The sequence below is a fragment of the Pungitius pungitius genome, chromosome 1 (assembly GCF_949316345.1).
Source record: "Pungitius pungitius chromosome 1, fPunPun2.1, whole genome shotgun sequence".
NCBI classification, from domain to species: Eukaryota; Metazoa; Chordata; class Actinopteri; order Perciformes; family Gasterosteidae; genus Pungitius; species Pungitius pungitius.
In genome coordinates, this window is record NC_084900.1 from 15373830 (window position 1) to 15392738 (window position 18909).

General features: G+C 42.5%; 2 protein-coding genes and 1 non-coding gene across 4 annotated transcripts; 2 read left to right on the top strand and 1 right to left on the bottom strand.

The window, feature by feature from the left end:
- Window positions 1–8595, top strand: LOC119223602 (MAP kinase-activated protein kinase 2-like). 2 transcript variants are annotated; one of them, XM_037480946.2, is made up of 10 exons: window positions 1–277; window positions 2091–2230; window positions 2891–2955; window positions 4507–4586; window positions 5533–5659; window positions 6496–6571; window positions 6688–6812; window positions 7065–7150; window positions 7233–7313; window positions 7514–8595. In XM_037480946.2, the coding sequence occupies exons 1-10, from the start codon at window positions 74–76 to the stop codon at window positions 7655–7657; spliced, it is 1128 nt and encodes a 375-aa protein (XP_037336843.2). In that variant the 5' UTR covers window positions 1–73; the 3' UTR covers window positions 7658–8595. The 2 variants fall into 2 exon arrangements, with proteins under 2 accessions (XP_037336843.2, XP_037336844.2); XM_037480947.2 differs by lacking the exon at window positions 1–277 and adding an exon at window positions 308–897.
- A 1909-nt stretch (window positions 8596–10504) lies between these two features.
- fmodb (fibromodulin b) lies at window positions 10505–14313 on the top strand. Its single transcript, XM_037477726.2, has 4 exons — window positions 10505–10512; window positions 10665–10771; window positions 10901–11788; window positions 14162–14313. Exons 1-4 carry the CDS (start codon window positions 10505–10507, stop codon window positions 14311–14313), a joined length of 1155 nt encoding a protein of 384 aa, XP_037333623.2.
- Window positions 14314–16805: 2492 nt separating this feature from the next.
- Window positions 16806–17683, bottom strand: LOC119221708 (uncharacterized). Its single transcript, XR_009956264.1, has 2 exons — window positions 17046–17683; window positions 16806–16953 (listed from the first exon to the last, which is right to left on the bottom strand). It is a non-coding gene; the product is annotated as an uncharacterized LOC119221708 (transcript).
- Between the last annotated feature and the right edge of the window lie 1226 nt (window positions 17684–18909).

An 18909-nucleotide genomic window follows, 5' to 3' on the forward strand; every position in this document is an offset into this window, starting at 1 on the left:
TCGGTCCAGCAGAGAGCAGACGGGGACACGCACCCCTTTGGACGGGTCACCACGCGCTTGCCGGTGGTTAAGCATGTCGAATCGGCAGCAGCAGCTCCATCGTGACCCCGCATCTTTCCCACAGTGCTTTGGGAAAGCGTTTAACGAGCCTCTTCAGATCAGAAGGAATGTGATAACAGAAGATTACAGTGTAACAAGCCAGGTGCTCGGGATGGGGATAAATGGCCGAGTGCTGCAGGTTTTCCACAGAGAGAGTGGTGGAAAGTACGCACTAAAGGTACTGTTATCTAAATCATATCCTATTCATTCTGAAGCTTCTAGAGTGGAGTTATTTGGAGAAACATGTTGTGCGTTGTGTTGGTCCTACGGAGAGCTTTACCCCATTAGGATTGAATGTTGGCTCGCAAAGACACATGTAGCACAACGTACCTGGATTCACTATGAACCCGACTGGCGTTTGATATCGAGATGTTGTTTGTGTTCATGGCTCTCGGGATTCTTCAGAGGCGGTCAGCTGATCTTTGACACTTGAACCAGTGACATCACCTCAATGGCAACCAATTTGGCACCGTCTTTCCATGCATGTGTGAATAACAAGTGTTGCTCTTGTTTTACTCAAGTGCATTTGTTTTCTTCTGGGGCTTAAGGTAGGACGTTGTACAGAAAGATGAAGCTTCAGGAGGGGATTTTTTGAGTACAGTGTGATCGTCCGATCAGATCTCACCATTTTTAGCTGGCGGCAAAACTTGTTTTTTCATTATCTGAGCGCGGTCAACGGGATGTAAGCCTGGCCCTCGATGGCTGTCGTGCGACGTGGTAGGTCACCGCACCGCATTCCTCTGGACCAAGACCCAAAGGAGGGAGCGCGTGTATCCGTTGTCACATCTGGATTGAGAGGTAGTAATTGAATTCGGAGCAGAGTTCAAGAGGTGGGGTGAACGTTGGATGTGAGTTATAGATGTTGGTTCTCATTAGAACTGGTCAGTTAAGGGCAGAAGGATTTGTCCCGGGTCTAAGTTAGTAAATGATACATATTGTCCAACAGCTCTGGCCTCTCCGGCCCGCCAGGGCAAGGTGTCTCCTTCCAAAGACGGTTGACTCTCCCTGTCCAGCACGAGGTTAGGGGGGGGGGGGGGCTGTATCTAAAAGTAGCCTCGTGCCTGAGATGCCTGACTGATTATGATGCTGGTGGAGTTCAAACGAGACGAGACGTCACGCTGTACAGCGAAGGAAAGAAGGAGAATGATTTTTAATTACCAGAATCTGCAGTTTTTAGGAGACGTTTTCCCAAATGTCCAGGCCAGTGAGCAGGATTTACCAACATGTAAAAGCAAGGTTGCCGATGGAAACCAACTAAAACCTTTGAATGCCAAGTGCGTAGCACAGTGGTCGGCAAGAGGTCATTTTGTTAGATAAAAGTTGTGAATTTTGGAAACTCTTTCCAATAATTTTATAGGACCTTTTATATGCCAATAAAATGAATTAACACCAGTTTTAATATTAATATTTAATCGTTCTGAATCCACATGAAAGCTGCTCAATGTTCCTCTAAAGTAGAAAAAGAAGAGGCGACTGCTCCCAAACCATAAATCACGTAGTGGAATATTCATTTGCAGGTGGCTTCCCCTCCCTTCCTCTGAGGTCCTGTTAAAGCGGTGCATCCTGTGGGGGGGGGGGTGATCATCATGATGTAAGCATGGGAGACGGACTAATCCACTGAATGAGATCGACTGCAGTGAATCATCTGCGCTGAAAGAGTCCAACAAAGAAGATTGTAAATCTCATCCTCCAAATTTAAATATTACAGAAGAATGCAACTGAAATTCAGCACAAAGAACCCACGTGGCACAGAGTCATGAATGTGATGATTGGATAAGAGTCTGAGGTTGTCAGGTGGATTTTTAAAACAATCAGCCTTGCTCGTGGTCCTTTTCTGAGGATTACGACTTTTAATTGTCTTTCCTCCGACTGCGGACAATTGTGAATGCCCTTTTTGTAATTTCACAAATATCTTATTTTGTTAGAATAAAGTTCATCGTCATTATACGACACTTATCGCAGATTCATTTTTTGATCATGCCTTCTTCCAGATGCTGCAGGACGGTCCAGAGGCGAGGCGCGAGGTGGACCTCCACTGGAGGGTGTCCCCTTGCCCCCACATTGTGCCCATCATAGGCGTCTATGAGAATATCTACCATGGAAGGAAGTGCCTCCTCGTCGTAATGGAGTGGTGTGTTCCTCTAATACACTGTGTGTGTGGTCTTAAAACACAATCACAACAATTTTAGCTTTAGCAGCTTCTAAAAACAAAGTGATGAACAGCGGGGAGGGACAGATTTGTTAAAAACCCGATCGGGCAGGTGTCCATGTGAGCGAATGTTACAAGAGGATATAAAGCGATGTGAGTTGTGATTAATGTTGTGTTATAATTCAATCCTGGCCGTAAACTATAAAACCGTCTGCGCGTTAAGTGACTGATGTTTCCAGCTGTTTTAGATCTAAGTTGACAGCGTTTTACTCTACCTAATCAAAGAAATTCTTTAGTTTAAAAAAAAAGTTTTTGGCCAGTAAAGAATCATAATCTAATCCACAATACATCAGCGCAAAGTGTCAGGCAATAAATAAGATGAATACAGTGTATTCGTGTTTAATCAAGTCACCTTGGAGGAGGTCTTGTGCAACTTTTGGTTCAAAATATGTCCATATCTCCAAAGCTGTGAACTTCATCCGTGGACCTCTCCGGGGTTATTAAAGCCACAGTGATTCTAAGCAGACGCCTTCATGACCCTCTCGACTGAACCAGGAAACATTGACCAGTAGAAGTGAGGACATTATGCCTGAACAAATTCCCTACACTATATTTATGTTGATTTATGTTTTTTGTTTTCAGCATGGATGGAGGTGAATTGTTCAGTCACATCCAAGACAGAGGGAATCATGCATTTACAGAAAGAGGTAAAGTAACTAATAATTTCAAGTTCAAGTTACAATCCAAGAGATTTGTGTCCTGGTCGCTCCCTGTTGGTCAATGTGGTTTGATCCCAGGATTCTTTGGGGCAGTTAATAATCAGCATTTTTGCATTCACGAGGAGGAGGGGTGGAGGCAGTGACGGCTCACTGTGGCTGCTCCTGCTTCGTCATTATTCCCAAAAGGTTTCTTAACTGATTGCCTCATTTACAAATAGCAATCTTCTGAATCCGTCAATACGTGTTCTGTAAGTTCCGTGCTTTTAATTTGAAGGAGTGAGAGAAGCAAAGAATGATTAATGCAACCAAATCAGGAGAAGGTATGTGTGTCAGCTGAGTGAGGCGGACTGAACTCACCCCTCAATGGAGCTGTTATGGCCTGTTTAGGGGGGCTTATTTTGGGGGCTTGGGGTATACAAGCTGTAACAGCTTGTTGATGTTGGCTAAAGGTTAAAAACGAAACAATAGCTGAAATATGTTGGGAACATTGTTTTAAGAGAAAGTAAAACAAAATATGAGGTTGTGACACCAGAAACTTTGAGGCCAAAACGATAACGGAAGCCATCTATCTATGTAGATCGAGACAATACTGAACATTCTAGCTAGCCAAAAAACAAGAGAAAACTAGAGTCATAAGACCCTTGCCAAACTGCCTCAGCGATTTCCCCGGCTGGACACCAGAAACCAGCCAGCCGAGACCAAGGGAAACCCTCAATAACCCCCGGGAGCTCTCTGCAGCCAGGAAGGAGGGTCGCTGAGCAGCTGGGCCGATGCCTGATGAGCCTCGGGAACTGAAAAGGCGCCTGAGGACACAAACAGAGCTCTTGGCCCAATCCCAACGTCAACCAACCCCTCGCGGGAAGTCTGTCCCACTGCCAATTAATTGAAAGTTCCGTTTATCTTGTGAGGAAAGAGCCTAGAAGACGTTCAAATCAGGGAGTGAAGAACATAGAATAAATCCATGTACATATTTTTTGACGTTGTGACGGTGGCACGATCCCTTTCGCACATGCGCCATTCCAAGCCCCTCGCTGACTCTCACAGTCGACCGCTTACCAGGAAGCCCAAACGATGGAGACGCAAACTGAAAGTAGCCCTCTAAGCCCTCTACGCTTCACTCAGATGGGCCGTAGTGTGCAGATTGCATCACTGGAATGTCAAAAATAGAAGGGCACAGTAATTATTTATATTAAATACTCCTGTTTTGACCCTGCTATGATACAAAAATAACTTTAAATTTGAACTGGAAACAAAATGTTGCATCTAAATTCAAGTTATCTAAACAAAAAGTACAACCTGTCCATCCTTAGGTTTAAACACATGTTATTCCTATTTTCGTCATGAGCCGGTTCACAGTTCAGACAAAAGGGGGGACAATACACAAAAGGTATTTGGAATTCCAATTTAAAAAAAAACAGTAGTTATGAGATTTTAACAATCTGCATCATCAGTAGAAATCAGATGCTGTGATGCTGATTTTTTATAATTTAATCTTTGTGGTTGAACTCTCGTTCATCTTCACTCTCTTGTGTCCCTCAGAGGCCTCTGACATCATGAAAAGCATTGGAGGAGCCACACATTTCTTGCATTCCATCAACATTGCTCACAGAGACATCAAGGTAATGCTAAAGTTGTGTGTGTTAAAGCATAGGGTTAGGATTAGGGTTGACATGGGATTATTCTTAACTCAATTAAAAGCTGTTGGTTCACTTTTATTGTGCTTACATGCCACTGAAAATGTAATAACCTGTCAAGGAACCGATATTTAAGGCAGAGTAGAACGATCTGCAGTATTTAAAGTCCAGCTGGAGTTGTTTCCACGAACAAGTTCAACTGGAGGCGTTTCCTCCAGAGTTCTTTTCTCTTGGAATCTTGATTTGGCCGTTTTTTTATTATCTGCTGTATGCTTTGGAACTTAGCTTCTAAATGGAAGTATAGATGGTTCTCGGCGTGTCATCACAGGAAGCTTTTTGTTTCCTCGCAAAAACCTTTTATCAAGTTTCCACCTGAAACCTATTCATAGGGTTCTACCTGGAACTCAACTGAAAGGATTATACCTCAAACCATCAGTGAAAGTTTCCACCTGGACCCCTCTCTGGAAGTCCTACCCGTTCCCTCTTCTACCGGTGCTACCTCCATTCTATATTCACAGGCTTCCATCTAGAACCCAGCCAGAGCTTCATTAAGAGCCTTTAATGTTCCAAGGGATTCATCTACAACCCACTAAAAGGGATCTATTGAAATTATTTAATGTTTACAAAGGGTTTTGTGATGAACCGAACCAGAGGGATTTATTAAGACCCTTTTATGATCCAAGAGTTTTATCTAAAGAGCATGAAACATCCTAGGCAGACTTAAGTGTAGACTTGATAGTCGACAAATGAGTATCTGCATCTGTAATTGTCATGTGACCTCTTCCTTCAATGTTCTTCTGCACCGCTTTATTGGATATTAAAGAAAAAAGGTTAAACTTAAAATGTGTGGTGTCGTAAGTGTGAAAAGACAATCAGCTATCAACTGTATTTTTATTGGTCTCTTCTTGTGGTTGATTATGTTCTCTTTCAGCCGGAGAACCTGCTGTACACGTCCAAAAGGCCGGATGCCCTCCTCAAGCTGACGGACTTTGGGTTCGCCAAAGAAATAACTGCCTCAAACTCTTTAGCAACCCCTTGTTTTACCCCCTACTACGTCGGTGAGACGCCATGTTACTCCATCCGGTTGAAGAAAGTATCGCATGAGAAAATTTGTGAAAATTGGAAGTTAAAATAGCTCCAAATAGCACAATAAATCATCATCGCCCCAGCATTGCCAGACCGTCGCCCGATTGTTCTTACTGCTTCCCATCATTTATGTGACTTTCCTGCTGTAGTTAACCTGTAAATGTTTATTTTTATACAGCCAGATTCGTTGACATGTATGAATTAACATTACTAATGTTTTTAAGGTGACCGTCGGAATAGAAAATACCGGAAACAGCGTCAAATTGTGCATGTCGGGGTCAGGGCAATGCTAGCTCTGTGTGCCCAGGTTAAAACCCTGCCACCTTAAATATTAACTTCACTCTGCTTTTGGCATCTTCCTCAATATATATTTTATATTATCCTTGTCTCAAGACAACATTGAACATGGCAAACAGTAGCTGATGTGAAAGGACAATCCAAATCCAAAGACTTCCCTCGGGTAGATGGTTAGACGACCAAGATGACTCTAATGCTCTGTTTACGCCAACTTATCACCAAAAGACATCGAGTTGGGTTTCTCCCGTTGCAACAAGTTCTCATGAAATTCCCTGGAGTGGAAACCACAGCCATCGATCAGTGTGAGCACCTTTGAGACGATGAGACGTCCTCTCTGCTGAGTGTTCTGCCCTTAAAGGGTGTTTTATTGGGTTGCTTTCGATGGAAAGTAGTGGGACCGATGAGAAGTCATGTCCTGTGAAAAAACGGCACTTATATGACAAGTTTTTCATGCTGAAGTTAGACATTTAATGTGAAACTGATCTAAAACATTTTGTTGACACTGTGTCAGCTCCAGAAGTTCTTGGTCCTGAGAAGTATGACAGATCCTGCGACATGTGGTCTCTGGGCGTCATCATGTATATTCTGTAAGTGAATCGGGGTGTTTTCAGGGATTCTGTTACTATTTTCCCATTGCAATCAAACGTTCAAATTTTTGCTTTTTTATTACATTGTATAGTTTTTCTGTCTTTGATATACTCAGGCTTAGTGGATATCCTCCCTTTTTCTCACATCACGGTCTGGCCATGTCCCCAGGGATGAAAAGACGGATCTGTAATGGAAAATACGAGTTCCCCACCCCGGAGTGGAGCGGCGTGTCTGAGGAAGGTGAGCGGGTAGGGAAGTTAAACCACTGTTTTATTGGTTTCCAATGCCGAAACACGCCATATACCTTTTTTCTTTCATTTTTATCATTTACAAACCAAGCCCAGTTACAACTGTAACGGTTGTTGAAGGCAGACTCATGACAGTCGGGACACTGGTCTCGCACACAACTGAATTTACTGCCGTGGCATGCAATCGAGGAGACACATGTGGTGGATTTAAGGAGGGCTGTGGTGATGATTTGCCTGTTTTCAGCCAAGCAGCTAATCTGCCACTTACTGAAAACCGAACCCACCCAGCGGATGACCATCGCCCAGTTCGTGAGCCATCCCTGGATCAACGTGAGACGCTGAATCTGCAGATTTTTAGAGATGTTTGCATGATTTGGTGGAAACTTATCTGTGATGTCGCTCCTCTGCGCAGCGGTCCGTGGAGGCCTCGCGGACACCTCTTCACACCGGCCGCCGGCTGCAGGTGGAGCAGGAAGTCTGGGAGAAGGTGAAGGTAAGACCTGGTGCTCCTGATTCAATTTCATCGAGCCCAACATCTGAAGTGGGTTGAGGGTGAATGAGCAATGGTCCTGTTCACTTGTAGAAATAATGACATGATGAGATCCATTCACTCTTAACTTGAAACTGGATGTGTGTGTTTCTTTTCCTTCCCTGTTGTGTTTGATAAAAATGATGTTGTGTTTTTATTATCAGGAGGAAATGACAAACGCCTTGCGAACGATGAGAATGGACTTTGATCACATCAAAATCAAAACCATCGATGAATCAACTAATCCTCTACTCTTGAAGAGAAGAAAGAAAATCCAAAACTCAGCCACACAACTTCCAAGCGAGTGAAATTGAGTTTTTCACAAATGCAGTTATATGATTTAGCTTTAGAGATATTTTGCGTTGCCAATTGGCTTCATAATATATTTTTGGCGTTTTTTATTTTTTTATTAACCTCAAATGATTTTATTTTTCAAATTTGTAAAGCTTATGTTTACAAAAAAGTGCTTTAACGACTCTATCCATTGAAAGGTTTGATGTGAGGGCTTTAATGCGTATTAATGAACCTTCTCTCAGAGACAAATTTAAAACAACTGTATTTTTAGTAGTTTGTGTGGGATCGAAAGTGTTTTAAGGATGTTTCCTGTTTCTTTAAGTCTTTCTCTTCTACCCGTAGGAATCCTTATGACTCTTTGCCCTCAAGGTGTTGTTAAGAGTTACGTTTACAGGCATCGTCCGTTTTGGTCATGTCACGGTAGGGTGGCTGAAGCAGGAGACTATTGCAGATTTTGGGCACAAAAAAAATCAAAATGCAGCGGGGGCAAACCGGGAATCAGGACAAAACACATTCAAAGTAACCACATTCAAAGTAACCACATTCAATAACGCCACCAGGGACAAGAGACACACATGGCTTAAATCCACTGGGAAGGTGCACGTGATTGGACACAGGTGGAAATCAGGGACACGGAGACAATCACGGGGTGACACGACAGGGCAGGGGGCAGGACACTACAATATAAAACAGGAAACAAACCCAAATCGTGACAGGTCAATTCAATGACCAATACCAGAAACCACATCTTTTTTTATCCTGATGTGACGTCACAAGTATTTGTTACTGTGGGTGTGCCGTGTCTGAAACGTGTTGACCATGTGTAGCGCCAATCACAATTTCTACTCTCATGAGACTGAAACTGTGGCCAACTGAACAACAGTCGCAATCTGAGCACTGCCTTTTACTTTGGATTAAATATTTTAATAAATATTTTAGTTTTTCTCTCTGATTTTGCGTGTTATTTGACCAGTTAGCTGTTGGCATTAAGTCAAATAAATGTCCCAAAAGGTGTTCTTGATATATCGCAAACATATTAGAGAACATGCATCCTGGGGTTTAAGTGGTGTATTTATGAGAAGAAACTCACAAATGTATGGGAACAAATCTATAATTATCTCTGAGATTGTAAAGTCATAAAACACAGACATTCCCTGAGATTAAAAAACCTCATTGCAAGGTTGAATCAATTAGATTGCAATACAGATGCCACGGTTCAACAATGTTCATGCATGCAAAATATATGAATTATTTTAGCACATATCAAAGGTGATAGAAAGAGAACATAGAAAATCTAAAGACATTGCGGTGGCTGGTGAGGTGCAGCAATGTCTGCCCTTGGTTCCGTTAGCTGCTAACTGCTTGTTCCTTAATCGATGGCCGGTAACGCATCGTAAAGAAATAACTCACAAGCTGATAGTCGGCATAGAAGATACTTAGTTGAAAAAATTTATAAAAATTGACAAGATGAATGAAACGCTATGTGCAAAACAATGAAAGTGAGCCGCAGAGAAGCAGCTGTGTGTGTGTGTGCTGTTATTTTGTTAGCTAACAGATACCAAACTGTTTCTTCTAATCCAAAGGCACAGGGTACCAGATGTGCCATCAATAGAGGCATTTTTTGCCATGTTCATTTATTTATGCACATTTATTTTGAACAATCAGATGTGTGCCTTAAGTTACAAAGGACAGAGACCACTGCCTTGATTATGTTAAATGTCTCAATTGTTTTGAGATCTCATATATTCTTTTGAATACAGTCTTGTTTACAGTTTTCAGAGAAAGAGACTCCTGAAAGGAGATACTTAGTGTTTTAAAATACACCACAGCTTACAACGGGGATGAGCATTTATCATGAATTCTCATATAATGTGGATTTTGTTGGCTTTTCAGGCTTTAGTTGGATCCATGAATATATGACACCGGAACGGTTTGAATTAAACATGTTGCTTCACTTACAAGAGAATATTTCCAGCTTTTGCATCCTGTTTTCATTCAGAATGTCTTTGTGGCGCGCTGAAAGACACACACACACACGCACACACACACACACACACACACACACACAGAGAACGAGACGATGTCCTGAAAATAAATATATATGCCTGTTGTATAAAGTTTGTGGATATTTGATAGTTTGATCATAACTGCAAGATGAATCTAACTTTTTAATTTGATTTTCAAAGGGCCATTGCGAAAAACCCATCCTATTACTGCTAGTTTGGATTCACTAGTGAGGAAGGATATACTACCACAGATATAACAAAATGACGATGTCTGCCTTCTTCATTTTAGGAACATGTATTTTTTGTATTTATTGGTTTGATTCAAGGTAGGCCACCGATTGTTTTGCTGTAATCCTGCCAAGTACTTTGTCCAAAATACACTTGTCCGAAATGTTTTTGACTTTATGTTGTGTCCTAATGGTTCACTCGTGTCTTGGAGTGATTCAAGTTGATTGCACGACGAGAGAAAGTCAAGGCCCATACCTTATGGGGATGGCGCTCTCTTGTCTGGAGGCGCCAGCACAAAGCCATATGTTAACTTTTTCCACAGTTTGAACACTGTAATTGAGAAAAGTACAAGAGAGAGAAAGAAAAATATGTTTACGAAAGATGATTATGCTCAAATAATAGGGTTGTGCAAACATCCAGTGAATAGTAGCATAAAGCATCCTGCAACTCATCAATTTGATGTTATAACGGCTGTTTTATATGAGAAAAAAGTTAACTCCAATTAAAGTATCTAGCCAAGGATCCCGAAAGGTTCTACAGAATAAGTCCCCCTGCCTCCATATCTACACGCTGCTGCAACGAATAGAGAGCCTGATTTTGCCTGAGTGTCTTCCCTAATTATAAGGCATGACAAGGTGAGCAAGGCTGTTAAAAAGCAGATGTCTGCACCGGGATTGTTATTTTCATGGCTGGAGGTGATATGTTGTAGTGTAAGGTTTTACATACAAGCTGAAAATGTATGTTATCTTATTAGAGTGGGTGTCTGGGGCCCGTGCTGCACCTACAGACTCTACGACCAGGGGGGATATTTACTGTACACCAGGAACGCTGAGTTTGAGGCAGCAAACTGCAACGTGAGGAAGGGAAGAAGCATCGTGTCTGACCTACAAGCCGGTGAGTGTTTTACACCTACTGTGCATTTAAAAAGTGGAGCAGAGAGAAATAGATCCATACTCCAATATCATACATTTAGTGTTTTACAGATTAGCAGCTGTTTGACTTCATGTGTTTTTGTTCCATCAGGGATCATGTGGACAGCGGTGGTCCTCCTCACTATGGGAATAGTGGATCTGAGCATCAGCCAGCATTACAGCCAGTGGCTGTCCCAGCTGCGTGGGCGGCGGCAGCCCCCTGGCTGGGGGGCCGAGGACGCGGACTGCCCCCTGGAGTGCGACTGCCCACCAAGCTACCCCACGGCCATGTACTGCAACGGACGAAACCTCCAGCACGTCCCGAGCGTCCCCTCGCACATCAAGTACGTCTACCTGCAGCACAACCAGATTGCGGGCATCCGGGACGGGGTGTTCGACAATGCCCCCAACTTGGTCTGGGTCATGCTGTTTAACAACCGGCTCGACTCGGACAAGATTGGCAAAAGTGTCTTCGGCAAGCTGAAGCACCTGGACCGCCTCTTCTTGGACCACAACGAGCTCACACGGGTGCCCCCAAACCTGCCAAAGTCCATCACGCAGCTGGGACTTGGTCACAACAAGATCTTTAAAGTCCTCTCCAGCTCATTTGAGGGAATGACCAACCTCACCGTCCTTCGGCTCCAAGCAAACGTCCTAGAGGACGTTGGAGGTGCGTTGGAGGGACTGAAGTCCCTGACCATGCTGGATGTGAGGAAAAACCAGCTGAGGAAAGTCCCAGACAACCTCCCGGTGGCCCTGCGGCAGCTCTACCTGGAGTTTAATGACATAGAGAGTGTGCCGGCGGGCTTTCTTACCTTGAATCCCCACCTGCAGTTTGTCCGCTTGGCTCATAACAAGCTAACAGACAAAGGACTTCCATCCAATGTCTTCAATGTCAGCACGCTGGTTGAGCTTGACCTTTCGTTCAATAAACTGGAGAAGATCCCTGTGGTTAGTAGGAACCTGGAGAACCTTTATTTACATGCCAATAAGATCAAAGGTATGATCACTTCTCAATTATTACATCTATTTTATAAGATAAGTAGTGGCCTTCAATGTATTAGAGGATTTAGAAGATTAATGTTGAAACCAGACCAGATTGGATCCATTAATAGTTTGATGTAGTTTGATGATCTCCTCAAGGGGACAGTGAGGTTGGGTCACTTTTGTATCGACAACAATTGACCCTCCATTGCACACACACTGGTTCAACAGTAGTACAAAATAATTGTATCTTGCATCAGATATAGGTATCTGCGCACAATTTACCAAGCTCTTAATGAGGCAGAGTTTTGTTAAATGTCCAAGGACGGTATTTTCTCCAAAACTCTCTCTCCTCGATATGTTTTGTACACTTTGTTGTGGGATAAAACAGCTTATTATTAGAATTAAATTGAACATTTGAACACTGTGAATTTACAATGTCACATGTTCAGCCCTTTTTTTGAGAAAATAAAATGATGCATACTGAGATATATAATTTACAAAAAACACCAAATGAAACCTTCCCAGTGAGTTCACAGCGGTTCTTATTTAATAAGGATGAACCTTTGTTAGCTTTTTGTATATTTATAAAAGGGTGTGGCTCACCAGCATAACACTAGCATATGCTAAAAAGAAACTCTGCTAACACTCCCTCTGTCACAAGCAATCCACTCTTCCCCCACTGAATAATGCCAGATACTCGTTTATTTACTTTTCTGACCAATCTGCACAAGAAAAACTCCTCAAGGCAACTCAGTTTTAACTGTTATCATGGGGTTGGCTGGCACAGCAGGACGCACTCTACAAACTGAGCGTGTACCAACACACAAGACCCTCAAATCATCAGTGGCACAAATGTGGTTAGAAACACAAAGTTTAAATTAAGTTTAGAACTAGATGAAATCAAGCCTTTGTTTTGGACATAATTCCACATACACGACCTACAGCCACTTAGTGCACTGCAGTTGCTTGTGTGGTTTGAATTCAGACATGCACCCTGTTTGCCCACATTGTTTATAGCCGCGGTCTCCCCATGGTATCAACACAACGTTACGGAAACATCATGACTGAAGCGTCCTTGTTCGTAAGGACGATTCATTCCCTCTCAGTTCAGTTCTTCAGCGAGCGAACATACCCAGCTGTCTCATCTATCAGAGTCTCCATTCCAGACAACAGGCCACTGCTCATTCATCGATTGTCCAGCTTCCCAAGTTTAGAGTGACTACAAACTCAAAGCCCGCAGCAGCTCTCCGTAGCCAGGGCCATCTGTCACGAGAATGCCAGGGCCTCCAAAGTATCCGCTTCAAGCAATCACATCAGCAATCTCTGGCGGGACAATCTTAATTCCCGCTGTCTACTCGAGCAAGCGCTGCAGCTTGCCTTCGGAATGCTTGCCCCAGGCTATCTACTTATTAACAATACTTCCAGCAAAACTCAGAAGCCGGCCTTAAAAGGGAATGCCGAGTCGTTTTCTCTTAATTCTACGAAATCAACCCATAGCCACAGCCAGTGGTCTTCAAGTCCATCTTTTTAACTCGTGATAACCTCGCAGATGTCAAAGGATTTCGCAACACAGATCAGTCAAGCAGCACACACCTAATCCATCACACACCAGCAATATTATATGCTATTCCTATCCTACCATCCTTACTGTCTAACCTAGCCCATAACACCACTCTCACAAGTCATCCATGCAAAGGGATCCCATTCAAAAATCCTATCCGCTATCGGATCAAAGGAATTTCACATTGTTTGAACCTCTGATGTCGTACCATCACCTATATTAATGTTGAGAAGAAAATTCGATTTAATTCTATACATGAATGTAAATATCTGATCTTGTCATTTATAAATAATTCATGAGCAGAAAATACACAAAATTATTTCAAGGCACCGTTTTTCATTACAGTTGTCATCTGTGTAGTCAAATCCGTTCATGACATGTCTGTGCTTATCAAGGGTTAAAGGGAGCAACAGCAAAGCATCCTGACTGGAAGCATTACAAACTGGCATTAGATGTGCACAACATAAGACGGGAGGGTTCACGGGGGATTACAACCATTACATTCAAGGTACCCTGATTCCGAGTATCAGAGACGTTGGTGACAAGAGGCGCCTGCGCAGAGCCCAACGGATATTAAAGAAAACAGCCACCCTGTCTGGCAAGAGACACCGTAACAGACCAGCAGACTCCAGTTCAGCCTCTTTCCTCCCCCCTATCGCATAACCCGTGTGTCTGTCGGGTTTTCTCTGGTTGCCAAAGCACATTTCCTCATTCAATTCAATCTGTCCAAAGTTTTTTTATTGGTACTGTGTGCAAAAGGTCGACAACCGCTGGACTTGAGCATGTGGCCCACCCTCACGGTTCTCTCCTCTTGTGCCTTTTCAGAGTTCTCCCTGAGCAGTTTCTGCGGTCCGATCAGCATGACGAACTTCTCCAGGCTGAGAATGCTGCGTTTGGAATCCAATGAGATCAGCGCCAAAGACATCCCTGCCGACGCGGCCTACTGTTTGCGGCGCGTTGCCTTCATTGATGTGTAGCTCTCTCACTCTCTCTCTCCCTACTCAGGGTGTTGCTCAACACTCCCTGCTGTTATATTTACCATGTAACCCCTCACAGTTCACTACATCACACACGTTTAAGATAATGTGTTTAAAAACAGTCATGAGAGCTACTATTCAGAATGATTATCCAGTTCCAGGATTCAACAGGAAATACCAGAGGTGTATAATCACGTATCCAAATGACCAATAGGGAAGAGTTTAATCCTTGCACAAACTAATTACATTATCAGTTTTAGGATTCTGGCAAAAACAATACGGAGAATAACTGTGATCAAAGCTTATGTTTAGGTGCCAACACGTTCTGCTGCTGACCTGTCTGGTGAACTATAACCTGTGTAATACTTGCTGTCATCAATGTGAGAGTCAGTCTTTGCTTCCACCAAGTGGCACAAGGTGATAAAACAACAGGTTGAGTAGCCCTGATTCTCAATTACTTTTCTGTAAAAGGTCACGTCATCGTAGCATATGTTCACTAACAGAACCGTTTGTTTTCATCAACATTTAAAGATTTATAAATTGTGAAAAACATGTTTCTCAAACGAGCGCCTGAATTATTCAAGGATAATCATATAATGTAATGACTGTTTCATATAACTTTATTTTCTTTTTTCAAAAGACTTTTTATGGAGTGAATTCGGAGCAATGTTGGCAAGACAAGCGTGAATGTCAGGATTCATTACTTTGTATCCACCATTGACAGCTATGAAACGTTTTTGTGTAAAGGGAATATATTATCACATCCTAAAAAAATTGAATGAATCCCTTTCCAGAGTAATTTTCTCTAACTTTTGTATATTTTCTGAAGCAACCGCATGTTTCTCTGTCTTCCAGAAGACCACTCGCCTCTTTGTGTCACACAGCTGCTTTTAATCACCTAATCTCATTATAGAAATGTGATCCTTGCTTTGGGCCAGCGGAGCCGTGATTTGGACACTGATAAGCGGCAGCTTGTGAAATGAAGCGTTTTATTGATGAGGATTTATTGCAGGCTGTCGAGTGGAGCGTTGCGTTCTCCCTCTTCACTTACTACACAGAATCTACAAAAACAAAAACAAACAGAGGCACATGCACACTCTGGTTTCTTTGAGTCAGCATTCGGTTGACTTTAGAGGAAAAAGGAATCTGATCCGTTATTGTAACCCCCTGCTCCCTCAAACGGCTGCACCCCGAGATCAATGACCATGAGGCCGACCTTTTCCTACCACCGTCTGAACTAAACAGATTTTTTCACCAAGTTGTTTGTGAACGATTTGTTATTCCTGTATAAAAAAAAGAGCGAAATTGTGTTGTTATTTGCGTCCACGTGCAGTATGTGCTGTAGGTGCATTATGTGCAGTATATGCAGTAGGTGCTGTAGGTGCAGTATGTGCAGTAGGTGCATTATGTGCAGTATATGCAGTAGGTGCATTATGTGCAGTATATGCAGTAGGTGCAGTATGTGCAGTAAGTGCAGTGTGTGCAGTAGGTGCAGTATGTGCAGTAAGTGCAGTGTGTGCAGTAGTTGCAGTAGGTGCAGTATGTGCAGTAGTTGCAGTGTGTGCAGTAGTTGCAGTAGGTGCAGTGTGTGCAGTGTGTGCAGTAGGTGCAGTGTGTGCAGTAGGTGCAGTAGGTGCAGTGTGTGCAGTAGTTGCAGTAGGTGCAGTATGTGCAGTAGTTGCAGTATGCATACCAGTTGGTGTTTCCAAGTACTTCTCACAGACTCTTGCTGTGACGCCCTGTGCACTTACGACACATCTTTCAGCGGGTGTGTATCTATCGGATGGAATCTCTGTGAAAACACCTCGTGGGATTTTATCATTATAAGAGTTTTCTCCAGAGTTCACTGAAACAATTCCATCTTGTTATCTTTGGTCATAACTTTTAGAAGTTGGCCGCGTGAGGACTTTGGAAAGGCCAATAATGAGGGAACTTTTCCCCAGGAGCAGGAAAAGACATTTTGAAACATTTCCTATAAAAGGTTTTAGTCAAACAGGATGTGGTCAATTAGGTCCTTTAATGGGCCCTTTAGATGTGCGCTCGTCGTGTCAGTAAATCAAAGTACTGGTAGCTGGAAAGCCAGAGAGATTTTCTGTGAGGATTTGATATCGACTGAAGCTTTATTATTGATACAGTGGATGAATAGAGTCAAACTAATAAATAACTTTTTGAAATGTTTGGCACACGACATTACAAACAGTTGGATAAGTGGTAGCACGCGGTTCAACACACATAACTAGTGTAAAAATAAAACTTTTAGTGGAAAAGATATCTGCAAATACATAACGGACAAACATAATATACATATCATGTTATTTAAAATAAGGCCCATGTTGGTTCCCAGTCGAAGCCAAGCTTCTGAGTTAAAACGGTGAGCACGACAGACAACAAGCACACAACACAGATGCGAAAACTCGTTCACGATCAAAGGGAATGTGCAGCTCCTCGTGTTCTCCGTCTTTTCAGCCCCGGGGGGGGGGGGGGGGGGGGGGCAGGGAGAAATAACGACGATGCAAAGAATATAAATGACGGCTGTGCACTGCGGCCGCTGAAGCCGAAGCAGGTGTCACTCCAGATGTCGCAGCCTTTTAATTCCAATACTCGCATTATTGCGACTCCATCTCTATGTCCTGCCGGGCTCTGCGGAGGTTCAGATGACATGTGGGTGCGTGAGGATCACTTCGGTAAACAGGCAATGACACATTGTTTTGAATTCCAACAGTGGTTCTCACCTTGAATTCGGATGTGGTCTTGATCTGTGAGCGTTGTGAGTTATCTATTGTGAAAAAAGAAAAGACGATATCAACTAAAACACCAAATAAATGTCTTGCATTTAAAAAGAAACAAAAAAAAAAACAGAAATCTTGTGTGATCATTCAGACAAAATAAACAGTATTTTGGACAAACATAACTTTTCAACATGCAAACAACCCCAATGGAACAAGCCGCTAGAAGTAGGAACACATTTATGGTTGATTTATGGTATGATTCAATATTTCTCCATACTTGTTAGGGCTGAGTAAAGAACTCTTAAAACTCAGCGCCTCACGAGTCAAAGAATAAGCTTCATTTGAATGTCATGAGAGCCCATCAAAAGTTCCCTTTAACGTTTCATTCTCACCGCTGAAGAGAAGCCAAACAACCGCAGGCTCTCTTCTCCGAGGTCACAACTCATCCTGCACGACGCCTCACTTTCAACTTCTGACGTCTTTTGTATTTTCAGTGTATTGTATTGTATGTTATGAGAAAACACATAAATGATAAATTCAACAATAGTGTGAATTTACTTTGCCCCCCGTTGCAGAGAACCCTTCTTGACTTTAAAAGGAAATAAATAAATATATTAAATAAAGGAAATTAAGTCAAGGTGTAATTGAACAATAAGGATAAATAATATATTAAAGTAGTATAATAATAAGAGTAAGGAAACACACAGCAGAAAAAAAGTTTTAAAAACACAGTATACAATAAGCATACAATAAATATACATTTCAAATTAACACCAAGTAACATGGTGCAAAAATATACAGTACTGGTAAAAAATCCCAAAAGAGAGAAAGTAATAACATGTAATCTTAACTTTATGATTTTGACTTCACGCTGTGAACTCTGAGCAATGTAACTTCCAGGTGTTTTGAGTACTAAATGAAGACAGATGTTTGGCTGCTGTTTGGAACTTAAAGCCGCTTCCACTACAGCTCTGATTTTAGCACCATATCGTCTGAAGGTGGGAAGGTGCATTGAGTTTGCATTTCACAAACATGTGGTGGAAATTATAGCTCGTCTTCTTTCCACTATATTTGCATTGAAACCTCAACTAAACGAAGTACTTGTCTTGGCGGGATTGTTTTTTTCTCCCACCAGCCTCTTACCTCTGCTCGCGACCGCGATCCAGGCTGCAATTGGGCAAGAGGCCGCCGAGGTGGCAGGGTGATCACAAGGCGCACACCTCTTTGCGCAGGTTATTGTCAACAAATGTCTTTAAACTGGGGGAAAATTCAAGAACATTTAAAGGCCGAGCTCTATGCATCTTCCCTTGCTAAAGAATGTAAGGAATGGACACGATGTGGAAAGTTGGTTTGTAAACTCCGGTTTGAAGTCTTGAGTTTGGCATTGAGGTCGTCTTGTTATTTTGCAACATTACATGTCATTTAGCTGACGCTTTTATCCAACACAGGACCATGGGTGAGACCTGTCAATCATCAAGTAGCCCCGCCCTAAAGCATCCCCTGATTTATGGTCTGTTTGATTCGAAATGAACCATCATTTACTAAATGAACCTCATGCTGCATTGAAGAAGACTTGAAACTAGAGAGACCACAAACTCATGTTTACAATGTTGTACTGAGAAATAAAAAAAAAAAGAGAAGTAGTCATCTTTCTCATAGACTACTATGGGATCAGAGGAGTCGACCCCTGGTGGCCATTAGAGAGAATGAAAGTTTAAGACGCTTCGTCATTGGCGTCGCTGTTCAGATCCTGAGGTTTGACCCCTGATAAAAAAAAAAAAAACAGCTCGATACCATGACCACACAACCATGCATATTAGACAGCAGCTAATACATTTAATGTACCAGATGCACCAATCAAGGCTTC

What these genes read in the sequence shown, in the direction of transcription:
- LOC119223602 (XM_037480946.2), top strand. Translation starts at nt 74, where the DNA reads ATGTCGAATCGGCAGCAGCAGCTCCATCGTGACCCCGCATCTTTCCCA. An exon ending in GTGGAAAGTACGCACTAAAG is followed by an intron (nt 278 to 2,090) that starts GTACTGTTATCT and finishes GCCTTCTTCCAG; the next exon opens with ATGCTGCAGGACGGTCCAGA. An exon ending in TTTTACCCCCTACTACGTCG is followed by an intron (nt 5,660 to 6,495) that starts GTGAGACGCCAT and finishes ACACTGTGTCAG; the next exon opens with CTCCAGAAGTTCTTGGTCCT.
- fmodb (XM_037477726.2), top strand. An exon ending in CGTGTCTGACCTACAAGCCG is followed by an intron (nt 10,772 to 10,900) that starts GTGAGTGTTTTA and finishes TTGTTCCATCAG; the next exon opens with GGATCATGTGGACAGCGGTG. An exon ending in ACATGCCAATAAGATCAAAG is followed by an intron (nt 11,789 to 14,161) that starts GTATGATCACTT and finishes GTGCCTTTTCAG; the next exon opens with AGTTCTCCCTGAGCAGTTTC.